This window comes from Musca domestica, unplaced genomic scaffold (assembly GCF_030504385.1).
Source record: "Musca domestica strain aabys unplaced genomic scaffold, Musca_domestica.polishedcontigs.V.1.1 115, whole genome shotgun sequence".
In the NCBI taxonomy this organism is placed as follows: Eukaryota; Metazoa; Arthropoda; class Insecta; order Diptera; family Muscidae; genus Musca; species Musca domestica.
In genome coordinates, this window is record NW_026712145.1 from 398,289 (window position 1) to 414,510 (window position 16,222).

At 36.7% G+C, this 16,222-nt stretch overlaps 1 protein-coding gene across 1 annotated transcript in view; it reads right to left on the reverse strand.

The window, feature by feature from the left end:
* Positions 1-937: 937 nt before the first annotated feature.
* LOC101891705 (lateral signaling target protein 2 homolog) overlaps positions 938-16,222 on the reverse strand; it is a 108,931-nt gene continuing 93,646 nt past the window's right edge. The window contains exons 3-6 of the mRNA XM_059132201.1: positions 7,664-8,678; positions 6,969-7,071; positions 3,248-3,273; positions 938-2,376 (exon numbers count right to left, since the gene is read on the reverse strand). Coding sequence (XP_058988184.1) covers positions 1,598-2,376; positions 3,248-3,273; positions 6,969-7,071; positions 7,664-8,474 — 1,719 coding nt within the window. The 5' untranslated portion in view covers positions 8,475-8,678 and the 3' untranslated portion in view covers positions 938-1,597. The remainder of the gene's footprint in view (positions 2,377-3,247; positions 3,274-6,968; positions 7,072-7,663; positions 8,679-16,222) is intronic.

Below are 16,222 nucleotides of genomic sequence, written 5' to 3' on the forward strand. Positions count from 1 at the left end.
CGCGAGCGGTCTGAAATAGTTGAAATTTACATTCAACAGAAGAAGTCAATTGTGAAAACTCAACGTGCTTTTAAAACATTAAAAAATGTAAGAAGTGCGCCTTCTAAGAACACCATTTAGCGTTTATACGAAAAATTTTCGACTGGTAAGGCTCTTTCTAGTCCGAAGAGGCCATATAAAAGTCGACCAAGGCGATCGGCAGAGAATATCGCTGCCGTACGAGCCAGCGTTGAGAGGTCCCCAAGAACATCCCAAAAACGCCGTTCTCAGCAGTTGGACCGTTCTCGGTCCACTTTTCAACGGATTACACGCATTGATTTGATTGACGCAAAGAATGTTGCCTGCGGAAAAGCCTCTTCGATTGGAATGGGCCCAAAGAGTCATCGAAATGGCCGAAGATGACGACATGGGTCCGTCGAATATGGGCAACCCTGTAAGTAAGATTTTTTCTAATTATATATAATTATAAAAGGCTTCTTCTCTATAATAAAGAAATCTCTATTACGAAGACCTCTTCTATAAATCAAAGACCCATAAATAAGAAGTTATATTTTGTATATAGATGAAGCCGTCTATATATATAACAAATTTTCTATACATCTTCTATGTTTCGAATATATTTTAAAAATATTTTTTTGAAATTCCCTAAAATTTTCCAAAATTCCCCAAAAATCTACTTTAAATCTTAAATTCTGAAAAAATTTTAATATCTTTCTCAAAAAATTTAAATCTCCTTCAATTCGCCGTTCATTTTTCCATCCAGCCATTTTTTTCGGTTATTTAAACATTGACCCAATATCTTCGTTTAACCCATGGTAATATTTCAAATGTTATCTGTTGAAAATTCGGTCATTAGTGGATCGTTAGCTGGGTATGAGTTTTTCTGTTTTCCATCGCTTCAATTCTGTAACATTGGAAAAAGTTTTCGGGGGGAAAAAAGTATTAAGCCTATAAATTATAACACCTGTCGTTAGTTGGCCGGAGTTTTTTTTAGTGTCATTTTGCCACGTTTTGTTTGCTGTTCAATTGTTTGCCAGTTTTGTCTCTAGCCTAGCACCTACTAGCTCCTGATGCCAGTATCCAAAAAATGTATGTAGCTATGTATGTATTTATATCTGTCATGTAATCATAATAAATTTGAATTTGTTTGAAAGTATCGTGTTTTTTGTTTTTGGTTTTTAAAATGGCAAGCTAGACAACTATTTTATGATGACATACCATTAAGCGGGAAGGGTCGGGGTATGGATGCATGGGTCGGGGTATGGGATGAATTTTTCATCCGTTGAAAATTTCACTGCCAAATCCAGTCATTATTTAGAGTTTGCCAGTTTTTGGCTCGTGCCCATTTAAAATCACTTGCAGCGGCAGCAATGACGGCCACAGCTTCATTGCCAATATCGCCGGGGAAATCTCGGCGTCCATGAATGCCATTATAATCTTTTAGAAGAGTTTTGTGTTGTTTGTGGTGGTGCTTTTGTTTGGGCAAACGGTACAGCTGTTGCTTGCGATGATGGCTGTGACTGTGGTGGTGGTGGTGATGCTGTTGTTGTTGTTGTTGCTGTTGTCATGTAGCTGCATCATTGGCAGCCTCCTCATTTCAGCTGGTCACGAGCGATGTCGCAGTAGGCCAGTGGAACAGATTGTCATGATGTAAATCGGGTGACTGTTCTGATTGCTGGTGCTGTTGTTGTTGTTCATGTTGCTGCATATGCAGAACATGTTGCGGCGCTTGACTGCCCGATTTGAAATGTATGGGTTGCTGGTCTCGCTCGGGTAATTGCCGTTGCAGTGGCATACATGACAGCGAAGGCATGGACGATGTGGATGTCGAGGACATGGACGCACCGCTGTGTTGATGCTGATGCAAATGTTGTTGTTGGGGCCCATGCGAATGATATGAAGGCGGGTGAGCCAATGTTGCCGTTGTTGTTGTGGCTGCTGTTGCATTAGCTGGATGCAGCTGCAATTGTAACTCTTGCGGCTGATGATATTCATGTTCATGTTCAAAGTAATGTTGTTCCTGGTCAAGATATTGCTGCCCTTGTTGTTGCTGCTGGTGGGGGTGGTGGTGGTGGTGCGCGAGGTGGCTGTGTTGCGAGTGTGAGTGCGGCAGCTGATGTAAGGTATGGCCATGCTGTTGGCCGGCTGCATGATGATAGAAGGGCAATGTTGCTGCCGAGTTTGGTGGTGCCGCCGCCGCCGCCACTGTCATTGCCGTGGTCATGGCTGTCATTGATGATGAGGCTGACAAGGAGCTGGGCTGTTGCAGGCCTCTTATGCTATCCACTGGGTGGGCAGTGTAAATGTTGCTTCTTCGTAGATGATTGTTGTTGCCGTTTGGCCGTTTGTTGCGTGACCACCACTGGACATGCGTGTCTGGATTTCAAACGGAATAATAACAACAACAAAAACAACGTCGTTGGTTGAAGTGGGGGGAAGAAAGAAAAGAGTCACCATTTAAGTTTTGGATATCTAACATTTGTGTTATTTTTTTAATGGTTTGTGTTTGGTTTTGTTTTTTTTGAATGAATTTAGATTTGATGGCCTAAAATGGTCTAAGGTCGTTCCATGCCATTGCCCGAAGCAGCCACCACCACAACAGCCGTTATCGATTCCTGCATGGTTGGCTCTTCGTAGACATAATGCTCGGGCATCAGACTCTCATCGTCATTGTGCTCATCCTCATCGTCCGCCTCGCCTTCATAGTGATCCACATCTTCCAGGCACTCGTCCGGCCGCGGCGGCAATGGCCGCCTCAACATGGAATTCTCGCGTTCAATATTTGTCAGCGATTTGAATTCGTTGTGCGATCGCACCTGATACAGTGTGGTCAAACTGGTCTGAGTCGTACCACTGCTACTGTTGTCATTCGACGAGGACGACGAACTGATGGTTCGCGGATGATGGTGATGATGTTGGGGATGCTGTGATGATGATGATGTCGTCGTCGTCGTTGCGTTCGACATTGTCGTCGACGAATGCTGCATCCCCATCATCATGCCCAGGGCGGGCGGTCGTCGATTGTTGTTGTGGTGTTGGCTGCTTACAGGTAATTGCTTGAAATTCTGTATAGTAGCAGATGGTTGTAAGAGATATTGATGTGTTTGCATCGATTGCATGGTTGGAGGGGGATAGAAAAGATTGTGATGGTGTTGGTGGTGGTTGTGTTCGTTACTATTATGGTGGTGATGGTGATCGACAGAGGGAAGTGGCAATTGTTGTTTGGGGGAATGATGTTGACACTTACCGCTGCGCTGATGCGATGTCTTTTTTCTGAAAAGAAAAAGGAAAAAAAAGAAAAAAAATCGGAAGGAATGAAAAAGAAAGTTAATAAGTGGTATAAGAAAGTGATATGTAGGTGTAAATGTTTAAGTGTGTAAAAAAATTAAAATAAGTATGGGTGGTCATTTGGAAAATCTTCTGCCATAGAAGACATCTTGGAAGGAGATGACCTCTCCTATGCATAAAATATAACTTTTTTTCTTCTTTTCGAAGAAGGGATCTTCTATGATTAAATGAACATTACTATGCGATTAAACTATCTTCCATGTCTTTACGACCTGTTCGATGTATAGAAATCCTCTGTAATAAAAAATTCCGAATTGTCCATTTTACCCATTAAAGTTAGTTGGGAGGGTGGTATTTGTTTTAGCTATGATCTTTTCAAAAATATTCCTTTTGTACAATAACTTCTTGAAAGATAATCTAGTAAATGGATACGTTTTTAAAGGATCATATTTTGAAATATCTTCTGTAAAAAGAAGGTTATGCGACCGCATAAACCCCTTTTGAACGCTCTTCTGTCTAAAGAAGACCCTTTAAAGACCCCTTTCCATCCAAGAAAGACTCTTTTAACAGATGCTTTTAACCATGGAAAACCAATTGAAAAATGTATGTCTCTAGATGACCTTTTAAAAAGTAATCTATCTATAAACGTCCTTAGAAAAGTTAAAATGTTTGTTAAAGACCTTTTAAGAGGTCATATGACTACAGGAGACACCTCAAGGTCATATATTTAAAGTCGCCCCTTTCTTAGAGGAACTTTCGAAAAGCTATTCACAATTGTATATTTATTGAGTATGACAATCTACCTATAAATGACCTTTTGACAGGTCTGCTACATTCAGAGAACAATTTGAAAGGTCATTTTACTATAGGCGATATCCGTAAAGGTCATATACAGGGTGAGATAAAAAACTGCAACAAAGTCAAACGCCATAATTTTTACATTTCATTTTAAATTTATTGAATGAAAGCAAAAAATGTCGGAAATAACATCAAATTTTAGAATAAGTTTGGTATTGTTCAAATTGGTCACCTTTGGCACGAATTATGTCCTTCGGCCAATGAAACCGTCACACGTTGCCCGAATGTTGCTCTGGGGTATTTTGGCCCATTTTCGGCGAAGTGCTGGCTTGAGGGTGATCGACACTTTGGCATTTCTTAGTGCCAACCTTGCTTTCCAAAATACTCCAGACACAATATTCAAACAAATTGGACTCCGGAGATTATGTGGCCATTGTACGCTAGAAATGAAGTGAGTCGATAATATTCGGCATTTATTCCGATGCCACGTTCGATTAATACGAGCGGAGAGTGACCATCGGCTGTTATGGCGGCCCACACCATCACCGTGGCCGGCGCTTGAGTTCTGGTGGCCAACCGAAGGTGCACATTTTCAGCTGACCTCTTTAGCAAGTAAACACAATCATTTTGTTTTTTTTACAAACTGCTGGACCACGAATGTTTTCTCATCGGAGAAACCCAAATTCGGCAGTTCACCATTTTGGGACAAGCGAAGCAACTCTTTAGCTCTTTTGGGTCTATTTTCTTTCTGTTGCGGTATAAGTTCTTGAACTTTTTACAATTTCAATAGCTTTACCCCGAACTCATTTTTCAATATTTGACGAATGGAATATTGCGATATGTTCAGCTCACGAGCCATTTTTCGGCCACTGCGACGCGGGTTTCGATCACGTCGCTTTTTTACTTTTCGAACTACTTCTGCTGATGTTGCTGCTTCTTCCGTCCGCTTCCCTGACGTCGGGCTACGCTACCAGTATCACGGTAAGGAGCGATGGTACGAGACAATAAAGACTTATTGACATTTAAATGCTGGTGTGCTCTAACTTGTGGTTTTCCAACCAAATATAAAAAAATCACACTATCACGCTTGAATACCGTCACGAATACTTTTGTTTCTGGAAAATTCTCACCAAAATTCTTTTGTACTCTTGTAAACAATATAATGAGCGGTCACGAGTGGCTTAGTAATGACAGCAATCTGAAGTTGGATGCAGTTTTTTCATCTCACCCTCATACTCACGAAATTTTGCATGGGGTTAGGTTTAGGGTCAGAATTAAAGCCTATTGTGTTTGAAGATGTTAATTCAGAAGTTCAAATGGACCAAAAAATAAAATTTTCCTGAGTTTACATCCGCTCTATAGGTCACAATTTTAAACAAATCGACACGGAATTGTGAATGAGAAGAGGGTTAAGTACAGGGAAGAAGTCTAGCATTTTGGATGACCATTGGATTATATATAGCTCTAAAATGGACCACAACTTTCGTGTGAAATTGTTTTGAATACCCAGCAACACGACAGAGTGTGTAAATATTCTAGAAATGCTCCGGTCAAAAAGCTAAGGGCTCTATGACATCATATCAAAAACGAAATCTTCCAAAAATGGATTTGGACATAAGGGGCCTTTCAACATATTGTAGTATTGTAGGATATCACATTTTAAAATGCAAATGATTCTGGATGTTCGAAAAACAACTCAAATCCTAGAGGTCGCCTTATATATGGTCGAAACTATATAAGGGCCTTAACAACATTTGAGCAAAGAACCCAAACTTCCTTTGGGGCTTTGATCGAAAATGGTCAGCTCTAGGAATAGTATTGTTGCATGATCACTTATTTTTGAGTTATCGGCTATCAAGAGGGTGGATTTTTTAAAATATTTTTTCAAGGATCCAAATAAACTTGGATTTTTTAAAGAATATTTTTTCAAGTATCCAAATAAACGTAAATTTTTTAAAGAATATTTTTTCGAATATTTTAAAGAATATTTTTCCAAATTTTTTAAAGAATATTTTTTCAAATTTTTTAAAGAATATTTTTTCAATTTTTTTAAAGAATATTTTTAAAATTTTTTAAAGAATATTTTTTCAAATTTTTTAAAGAATATTTTTTTCAAATTTTTTAAAGAATATTTTTTTCAAATTTTTTAAAGAATATTTTTTTCAAATTTTTTAAAGAATATTTTTTAAGGAATATTTTTTTCAAATTTTTAAAGAATATTTTTTCAAATTTTTTTAAAGAATATTTTTTTAAATTTTTTAAAGAATATTTTTTCAAATTTTTTAAAGAATATTTTTTCAAATTTTTAAAGAATATTTTTTCAAATTTTTTTGAGAATATTTTTTTCAAATTTTTTAAAGAATATTTTTTTTCAAATTTTTTAAAGAATATTTTTTCAAATTTTGTAAGGAATATTTTTTCAAAATTTTTAAAGAATATTTTTTCAAGGACCAAAGGACAAATAAATTTGGATTTTTTAAAGAATATTTTTCAAGGATTTAAATTAACGTGGATTATTAAAAGAATATTTTTTAAGGACCAAAAGACAAATAAACATGTATTTTTTAAAGAACATTATTTTGTTTACTGATCCTTAAGGAAAATATTTGAAAAGAAAAATGTCTATATAGGGTGGAGGAGGACTTTTTGTCATTAATCTACAAAGGACATTTTGGTGGTTTATCTAACAATAAATGATAACACGACAAGTCTCCCAACAATACAGGACTTTTCCATAGGTTATTTACCTTTTAGAAAAAAATTGAAGGGCATTTGTGTAAAAAATTCCTCATGAAATTATTATATTATAATTATTAAAATAATTATAATTTTTATTTTTGTTAATTTAATTTTTTAATTTTATATTTTTCCCTTCCACTTACCTTCTACATTTTACAACTGCAATCATAATAATGGCTCCTAAAATGGCTGATAATATTGAAACAATTGTTAAAGTTAGGGGCCAGCCTAACTCCGATGCTTTTTCTGTAAAGAAAAAAATATTAAAAAATTAGATTATTTAAAATTCAATATTAGAAAATAAAGTAAAATTTTTTCTCCCTCCAAATCATGTCAGTCTCTCACGATAAAATGTCAAAAACATTCCATTTTCCCTTCTTCCATTTTTTCAAGTTACATTTTTCTACTTGTCTTGACCAGTCAGGTTGTCATGTTCGTTGCCTGGTATTCCCATATCAGCTTCATCTTGGACAATATCATTTGATTTTATTGGCAAATAAATTTGATTTTACGTTCAGTTCTATGCTGTTTTTTTTTTGCTGAAAAATGTTCCCTCAGTCACACACCGAGCCACCCAGCAAGCAGTGAGTGAGTGACTGGATGTGATGGACAGGACAAACCTGTCCATCGACGATTTGTCTATTCGTAAGTATTCCAATGTTGTTTGTCCGTTTTTTTTTGTGCTATTCTTTAGAGCCATTCCTTTTAATGCCATACATTTACAAAAACCCTTTCAACGCCTGGCTGTCTGTCATGCTCATCTGGTTGTGTCGTCTATCTTCGGTATGGCGTTCTACTGGCCAGCTATGGCTGTGTTTCTACTACCACTACTACTTACCCATTGTGCCTTCAAATATAAATGTACTTTTTGTTGGCATTGCCCAAGAGCACAAATCACATGTTGTCAAGCCATCACTCAATACGGGTTCATCAACGAAGAACGGTGGCCGTGGCGGTGGTGGCACAAAACGGCCATTCCACAGACCATTTTCACTGGCATCGAATGGCATTGGCGAGCCGAACAAATCGTTGTCATTGTCATCGAAAATATCGAATGATAGATCCCGAAAATTATTGCTGAAATCCTCGGCAGAGCTGGCCACTAGACTCTCGACGACGGGCGGACTGTAGGAGGGATAGAATTCCGAGGATGCAGATAGAATGGAGGATGATGCGGATGACAGTGATGCTGACGCCGCCGCTGCCGCCGCCGATGAAGATGACGACAATATGCTATCACTGGTGGCTGTTAGTTCTGACGCTGATATGTAGGAGTTGGCAGAGTATGTTGTGTCATCGACAGACCTTGTGTCAGCCGTGCCACCACCGGAGGACAAGGATGCTGACGTTAAAGGCAGGAAATTCGAAACTACTACGGAAGCTACATGCGATATAGAGGTTAAACCAGTAGAGCTATTGATTTCAGAACCCAATAAAGATGATGTTGAGGATGAAGATGATGTCGATGCTGATGCTGCTGCTCCTGTTGGCGGACTGTGTAGCCTTTCCTCGAGAGAGGGCAGCAGTATCGTATTATTGTAGTGATATGCCTTTGACAATGCTACCCTGGCTGCTGAGGCCACCGTTGATGTGGTCGATGGTGAGATGGAGGAGGACCCAACATCGATTGCTTTCAATGTTGAGGGCATTTTAATGCTGTTGGTGTTGTTGTTATTTTTTGTTAAACACACACAAATATAGTTGTGTGTGCGAGTGTATTTCTTATTTTTCTTTTCTCTCTCGTTATTATCTCTGAGTAGCAGCAAAACGGTGTTGATGTAACTACTACTTCTGCTACTCCGGGAACTGCTGGTATTTATTGGGGATTATGGCATTGAAGAGTTATGGGTTAACTGAAAATAGACAGAGAAAAAAGAGAAAAAAATGATTAGATTTGTGTTTTACTTTAAATAGAGAATTTAAGTTTAAATATATAAAAGTTATGCTGATTTCTTAAATTTTCGGGATATTGAGGACAAAATGTTGAATATAAACCAATGTTGAAAATTTCCTGCGGGGGCAGTAAATATACTCCGAAAACCCTAATTGTCAAATTAAAAGTAATTTAATTGAGCATTTCAAACTTTCAAAATACCTTAAATCCAAAGCTTCAAATACATGGAGACCAAGGAAAAAATTGGCAATATGGATCCACAGCTTTAAGAATTAAGTAGAATTTAAAGACTCAAATAAATGTTAATACGACTTGGCGGATTTAGAAAGATTACAATATAGGATCAAGTCTTGTAGGTTCATCGAAAAAGAAACATATAGGTTCTGACCTTGGAGAGAAATGAATATATGCAATATAGAATATTGGACCACAAGAAATATAGAATCAGAGACAATAGAACCCAGTCTCCAAAAATGAAGAATATGGGTCTAGAAGATTTAGAATATAGGACCACATAGTAGAAAGAATATGGGATATTGACTCAGAAAAATAATTCAATAAAAATGTAGTGTGTTTTTATATTTTGGATTATCAAGTTACCGAATTTTGTCGGTAACTCAAAAAAATGAGTTAGAGAATCCCACTACAGGTCTCCGAAAAGGAAGAATACTGAGACCGAAAAAATCAGAAAATATGGCCACGTCGTAGAAAATGGAGAACATGGAGTCAGGTCTTCGAAAATGAAGAATATTGGTCCATAGTAATTTAAAAAGTAGGACCTCGACTTAGAATATTAAGAATATGAGCTAGCCCCGTTAAAAATTGAGAATATACGAGGACAGCTCAGGGAATGGGAGTATATAAGATAACGTCTCCGATACATAGAATAACGTCTCAGAAAAATTTAAAATATTGAAAATAGTCCTCAGAAAATAAAAACTATATGTCCACTTCGTCGAAAATGTTGGACCACGTTTCAGAAAATTGAGAATATAGGGTCAAGTATTTGAAAATTTAGAATATTTGACCATAGAGCATTGAGAATATAGGACGTCATAATAAAATTGGAGAGAATATGACCATGTCTTAGAAGATGGAGAAATGGCGAATATTTGACCATAGAATATTGAGAATATAGGGCCTCGTCTCTGAAAGTGGAGAAAATATGACCACGTCTTAGAAAATGGAGCATATGGGACCACATCTCTGAAAATTCCGAATATTTGATCATAAAATATTGAGAATATAGGACAACATAATAAAACTGGAAAATATAGGATAAAGTTTTATAAAATGAAGAAATTAGGGTCACGTTTCTAAAAACTTAGAATACTTGATCATCGAATATTGAGAATGTAGGTAGTAAAAATGGAGAATATACCACATCTTACAAAAGGGAGAATATGGCACCGCATTTTACAAAAGGGAGAATCTAGGAATATGTCGAAGAAAATGTGGAATTTGGGACAACGTTTAAAAAATTGTGAATGTTGGTTCAGAGATCAAGAATATAGGACCACATCTTAAAAATGGTTTATATAAGACCGCGTCATAGAAAACGGGCAATATGGGATCTCGTCTCAGAAAATTGGTCCAGTTATTCGAAAACCAAGAATATAGGACCATGCCACAAAAAACGACAATGTAGGACTAACTTTCCGAAAATGGAGATCATGGAACCACTTTTTGGAAAACTTAGAATATAGAAGTATATCTCAGAAAATGGAGAGTATAGAGACCAGATATTTAAAGGGAAAATGCAGAACCACGTCCTAAAAAGTTAAGAATCTGGGACCATGCCTCAGAAAATGGAGAATATAAGGACGAGATCATTGAAAGGGAAGAATAAAGGACAATGTCCTTAAAAGTTTAGACCACGCATCAGAAAATGGAGAACATAAATACCAGATATTTGATGGAAAAAAACAGGACCATGTCCTTAAAAATTGAGAATCTGGGACGACGTCTCAGAAATCTCCGAAAGAAGGACTACCGCATCCTTGAATGTGTAAAATATAGTGCAACGTTTACAAAAATTGCGGATATAGGACCCCATATTGGTCCTATATGCTTGAAGATCTTCTATATGCAAAAGACGCCTTGAAGGTCTTCTCTATGTATAAAACCTGTCGAAATTCGTCTATGTAAGTGTGGAAAGTCTTTTGAAGGTTTTCTTTTTATAGAAGACCCCTTGAATCTCTCCTCTGTGTGAAGACACATTAATTGAAGGTCTTTTAAAAGCAAAATCCCTATTATCACAAAATCCCTATTTATTTGTTGAAGACCACTTAAAGGTCTTCTAAGTGAGGAACTCTCCAATAAATATAATTTGTAGTATTACTCTAAAACGCCTTATATTTGTAGACGACCTTTGAATGTATTTTATCAGCTTACACAAATTCTTAAAAAATATTTTCTGTGAACTGCTTTTAATGCATAGAAGATTTCAAAAATGTGATTTTTTATAGTCTGCTTGCAATACAGAAAATCATTCGCTCATAGAAGACATATTGAATCTCTTAACTATAAAAAGGCTTTTTTTATGGTTTCATATTTAAAAAATATCTCAAAGTTAAAAAAAAACCTGAATAATTCTTTACAATCCTTTAATTATCCAATAATTTCTACCAAATAATTTTTCAGATCTCAATCTTTTAATCTAAGTTATTAGATGGCGCCCAATTGAATATATTTTTAAATAGTTGACTCTATTTCTTGAGAAATAAATTTAATAAGGGTAAAAACAAAATCCTTTTCGTTTTGCCAAATTTTCCAGTGTTTCCAGTACCTCTTTAATATATCCTTCAAACTCCAAGAAGCTTATATAAAATTAAATCTAACCCAATTTCATAAAATGATTTTAAATGGTCAACAATGAAAACACACACACACTCAAACAAATGAGAAAATAAGCATAAAATTTGAAATTAGAGACCATATCCACCCAACTTCCCAAAATTTTCTGTAATTAGAACTCGGGCATTGTTCATTTCATAGCAAATGTCCAACTTCTCTAATTTCCTCCCATCTCCATGCAAACACACAGCCTCCCCTCCATCCACACACACACATACAAACACCCTTAGCTAATATTAAAAAGGTATTAACTTTTTATAAATCCATTCCAAAATCCCAGCGCACACCATTCACCATCTAAATACGCACTAGGCGGCCGGAAAGACCATTGGCCAACAGCTTTTGCATGTCAGGCGTTTTTCTCTTTTTCTCGTTTCTGTGATAATTTTTAGCCATAAAATAACACAGTCTTAGCTTAATTGTAACAATTTTATGCGGGGAGGATTACATTAATTACCGTAGCAATAGATGCTGCCTGGATTAAGGCACAGAATGGGGGAGGTGAGGAGACAACAATATACACTGAAGATAACAGTACGGTGGCAGAGGGTGTATGTCCAAATAATACTTAAAATGCTCTTTCCAAAAAATTTACCAAAAAAAAAAAAAAAAAGAAAAGCCGGCAATAGTCGATGATGTGTAAGAGGATTTAAAAGGATAACTTCAAACTAATCTCCATTTTTTTTTGTTTGTTGTTGGCGCCGTTATTTAAGTCCATATCGGTGTTTGGGCAAGTGCTGGAGGAGCATAAACGAAATTGAAGTAACTTTGCATCAATTCGGAACAGTATGTTTTCAATCCATGCTAAGAGGATAACTTGGACTAAATGAAGTGCTATAAACGGATTTTTATGAAATTTTTAGTGGCCATCCAAAAAAAAAAAATCCTACGAAACGAAAATATTCAACAAAAATTGGAATACACATGCTCAAAAAGGAAATCCAATAAAATCCAATATTGGCATATGCTTTAAATGGTGGCAGATAAGGTAATAATACTATTTGGGGGGTGTTTGAGAAGGTGAAATTGAAAAGGTAGCCAGTTGGAAATTTATGAACTAAGGGTGTAACAGAATTTCAAAATTTAATACGAAGGGGGAGAAAATAGCATCTTTTAAGGGGCTCTGAAAACAGGCGATCACAACAAACCTCTAATTGCAAAGAGAAAGATTGACATGTTTAAGATTAGCCAAAATTTGCGGTGGCTTGTTTTAATAGTGACAAGGAAAAATCCATGCCTACGAAAAACTCTCAAAAGGTGCAGATACATAAAAGGCAAAAGACAAGCAAAACCTTGCACCCCGAAAAAGGTCCAATATAAAAATATTTAGTTTCGCTCACAGACAGAAGTTAATAAAAGACTGGTTGTTTGTTCATCGATGAGATGAGGTCCACTAGGGAATAAAATTCAATTCGCAGTCCGTACGACGCAAAAACAATCCGTCTTTGAAAGATGGTTTAAAGATTAAACAAAAAAATTAAAGGGCCACTTGAGCCATAGGCATGGATTTTTTAGGGAATTTTTTTCAAGGATATTTTGCAAACCATAGCCGTGAATTTTTTAAAGAATTTTTTTTAAGGACAATCTGAGCCATAAGCGTGGTTTTTTAAGGAATTTTTTTCAGGGACCATCTTGAGCCATTGGCTTAAATTTTTTTAAAGAACTTTTTTCAAGGACCATCTGAGCCATAGGCGTGGATTTTTTAAACGACCATGTGACGCGCAAACGGGGATTTTTTAAAGAATTTTTTCAAGGACCATTTGAGCCATAGGAGTGTATTTTTTAAGGAATTGTATTTTCAAGAACCATCTTACCCACAAATGGGGATTTTTTATAGGCCCAAAGTCTTGGATTTTCAAAGGCCAAAAGGCGTGGATTTTTTAAAGATTTTTTCTAGACTCCTAAAAGGCCTAAAAGGAATGGACTTTTTAAAGATTTTTTGTGTAGACTCCTAAAAGGCTCAAAAGCATGGATTTTTTAAGGTTTTGTCTAGACTCCTAAAGGGCCCAAAAGCGTGGATTTTTTTAAGATTTTTTCTAGATTCCTCAAAGGTAAAGAAAGCCCTCAAAAGGGCTAAGAATTATTTAAATAGAAGATCCTGAATCTTTCGTACAAAAAACATTGAAAAATTGATGACCGGAACTATCTTAAAGTAAAAGTTCTCCCCTAAGAGACATAGAAGCCTCCTCTCAGAAACCTAGAGGCCTTATAAGAGAATAAGAAGTCTATTTTAGAGGACCGAAATTAATGATTAAGAGTTTTCTCGAACAATTTCTAGAATCTCCTCATAGAAGACGTAAATGTTTTCTCATCGAATAACTCCAGGTCTTCGCGAAAAATACCCAATGGACTTCCTCCGGAGTGCCTGAGAATCTATTCATGGGACATATGAAAGTTGTGTCAGACAATTAAAAAAGATTTAAAAAAACTGCAACCAAAACTGCTGTCATTTCTAAGCCACTCGTCCGACAGCTGTTAAAGTTATTCCAGTGACAGCTTATTATATTGTTTACAAGCCTACAAAAGCATACTGCGCGCGTCGCAGTGGCCGAAAAATGGTTCGTGAGCTGAAATATTAAAAAATGAGTTCGGGGTAAAGCCATTGAAATTCCAAAAAAATGCAAGAACTTACACCGCAAAAGTAAGAAAATAGACTCAAAAGAGGTAAAGAGTTGGTTAGCTTGGCCGAAAGAGGTGAACTGCCGAATTTAGTTTTCTCCGATGAAAAACATTCGTTGTCCAGCAGTTTGTAAACAAACAAAATGATCTTGTTTACTTGCCAAAGAAGTCAGCTGAAAATATGCACCTTCGGTTGGCCACCAGAACTCAAACGCCGGTCATGGTGATGGTGTGGGCCGCCATAACAGTCGGTGGTCGCTTTCTGCTTAATCGACCGTGGCATCAGAATAAATGCAGAATATTATCGCGAAAATATTCTGAAGGGTGTATTAAAGACTTGGGAACGCAAACATTTTGGCCGCAGATTTTGTGCATTCCAACAGGACTCTGCACCGTCGCACTCAGCACGCGCCGCCCAAGAATAGTTACAAAATGAGGTTCCAGTGCACAATGGCCACCAAAATCTCCGGATACTAATCCGTTGGACTATTATGTCTGGAGTATTTTGGAAAGCAAGGTTGGCACTAAAAAATACCAAGGTGTCGATCAACTCAAACAAGCGCTTCGCCATTCGGGCAGCGTGTGAAGGTTTCATTGGCCGTTTGAAGGCCATAATTCGTGCCAAAGGTGACCAATTCGAATAAATCTAAACTTAGTCTAAAATTTGATGCTATTTCAGACATTTATTTTTGCTTTCATTCAATAAAATTTAAAAAATATGGTGTTCGACTTGTTGTTGTTTTTTTTATCTAACCCTGTAGAAATTCTCATACATGAGAGGAATAGCAGAGAAAAGATGTAGCTCTTTGTTTCAGAAAAGCTCTAACGGAAGAGTTGTAGTATCTCTTTTTCTTGAAGAGCTATAATAGCCCTTCTCTCTTCTCATAGAAGATAGCTGTAGCTGTAGCAGCTCTTCTCTTCTCATAGAAAAACTGTAGTAGCTCATCTCATAAAAGAAGAGCTGAAATAGTAGCTCTTCTCATAGAAGAGCTGCAGTAGCTCTTTTCGTAGAAGAGCTGCAGTAGCTCTTCACGTTGAAGAGCTGCAATAGCTTTCAGAGCTATTATGTTTTGGTGACCTCTTTAAATATAATTTTCAATAATTTGTTTGAAATTAAATATTTCCATTTATTTATTGTAAATGTTTCCATTTGACTTCAACGCTACGAAAAAAAAAACGCCACTACATTTTCCCCCCATTCTGCCAATAACATAAACAATAAGAACCAAAATATTGTTAATTAATGAGCCAGCAACCGCATATTGGCAACCGAGTGAATGAAGTGGTAATTTGAAAGGCTAACATGAAACTGTTTGTGCTCCGCAAAAACCTCATGCCTACTATTAAATAAATGAACAAATAAACATTAATCAAAAGGAAATGGAAACGACAGTGCGACAGCGATACAAGGAATTTTTGGAATTTCGAAATTAAATTTTAGGTTGGCCTTAATATTTTTTAAGGAAATCCAAGGAATTCCAACTTGAAATCAGTTAATAGTCCGCGTAGCTAAGTTTTACTGTTCAAACCCCCATTTAATTTAAAATATTTATAGTTTTCCAAAAGGAAAATTCTGGTGTGGAAAACATTGTTTAAATTTCCCACAAAGAATGGCATAGTTGAGAATACCACAAAACTTTGGTCGTAATCCTTTAAAATTAAAACATTTATTGTGGTTGGTAATCTACAGAGCCTCCCTTTCCCACTCCCCAAACACCCATCGCCAGCCACCTGCAGAAATGAAATGTTTGAATTTTAAACCTTAAACCTCAAACTAATTTCAATACTGTTAAACATTTAAATCGCATTTCCTTGAACCCTTGCCACCCTTCTGCGACTCCTTTCCGGGGGAGGTCATTTGCATGGCATTATGGGCGGATGTATGGTCAGTGGGTGAGCACAGCTTGAAATTGTCGTCTAGCCATATAGGAAATGTCCTAAAAACTGGAGAGAGGGGGAGAGAGTGTTTACAGGAAGACCGGGAAGTTTTAAAAGTGCATTTTTCGAATATTTAAACACACACATGTT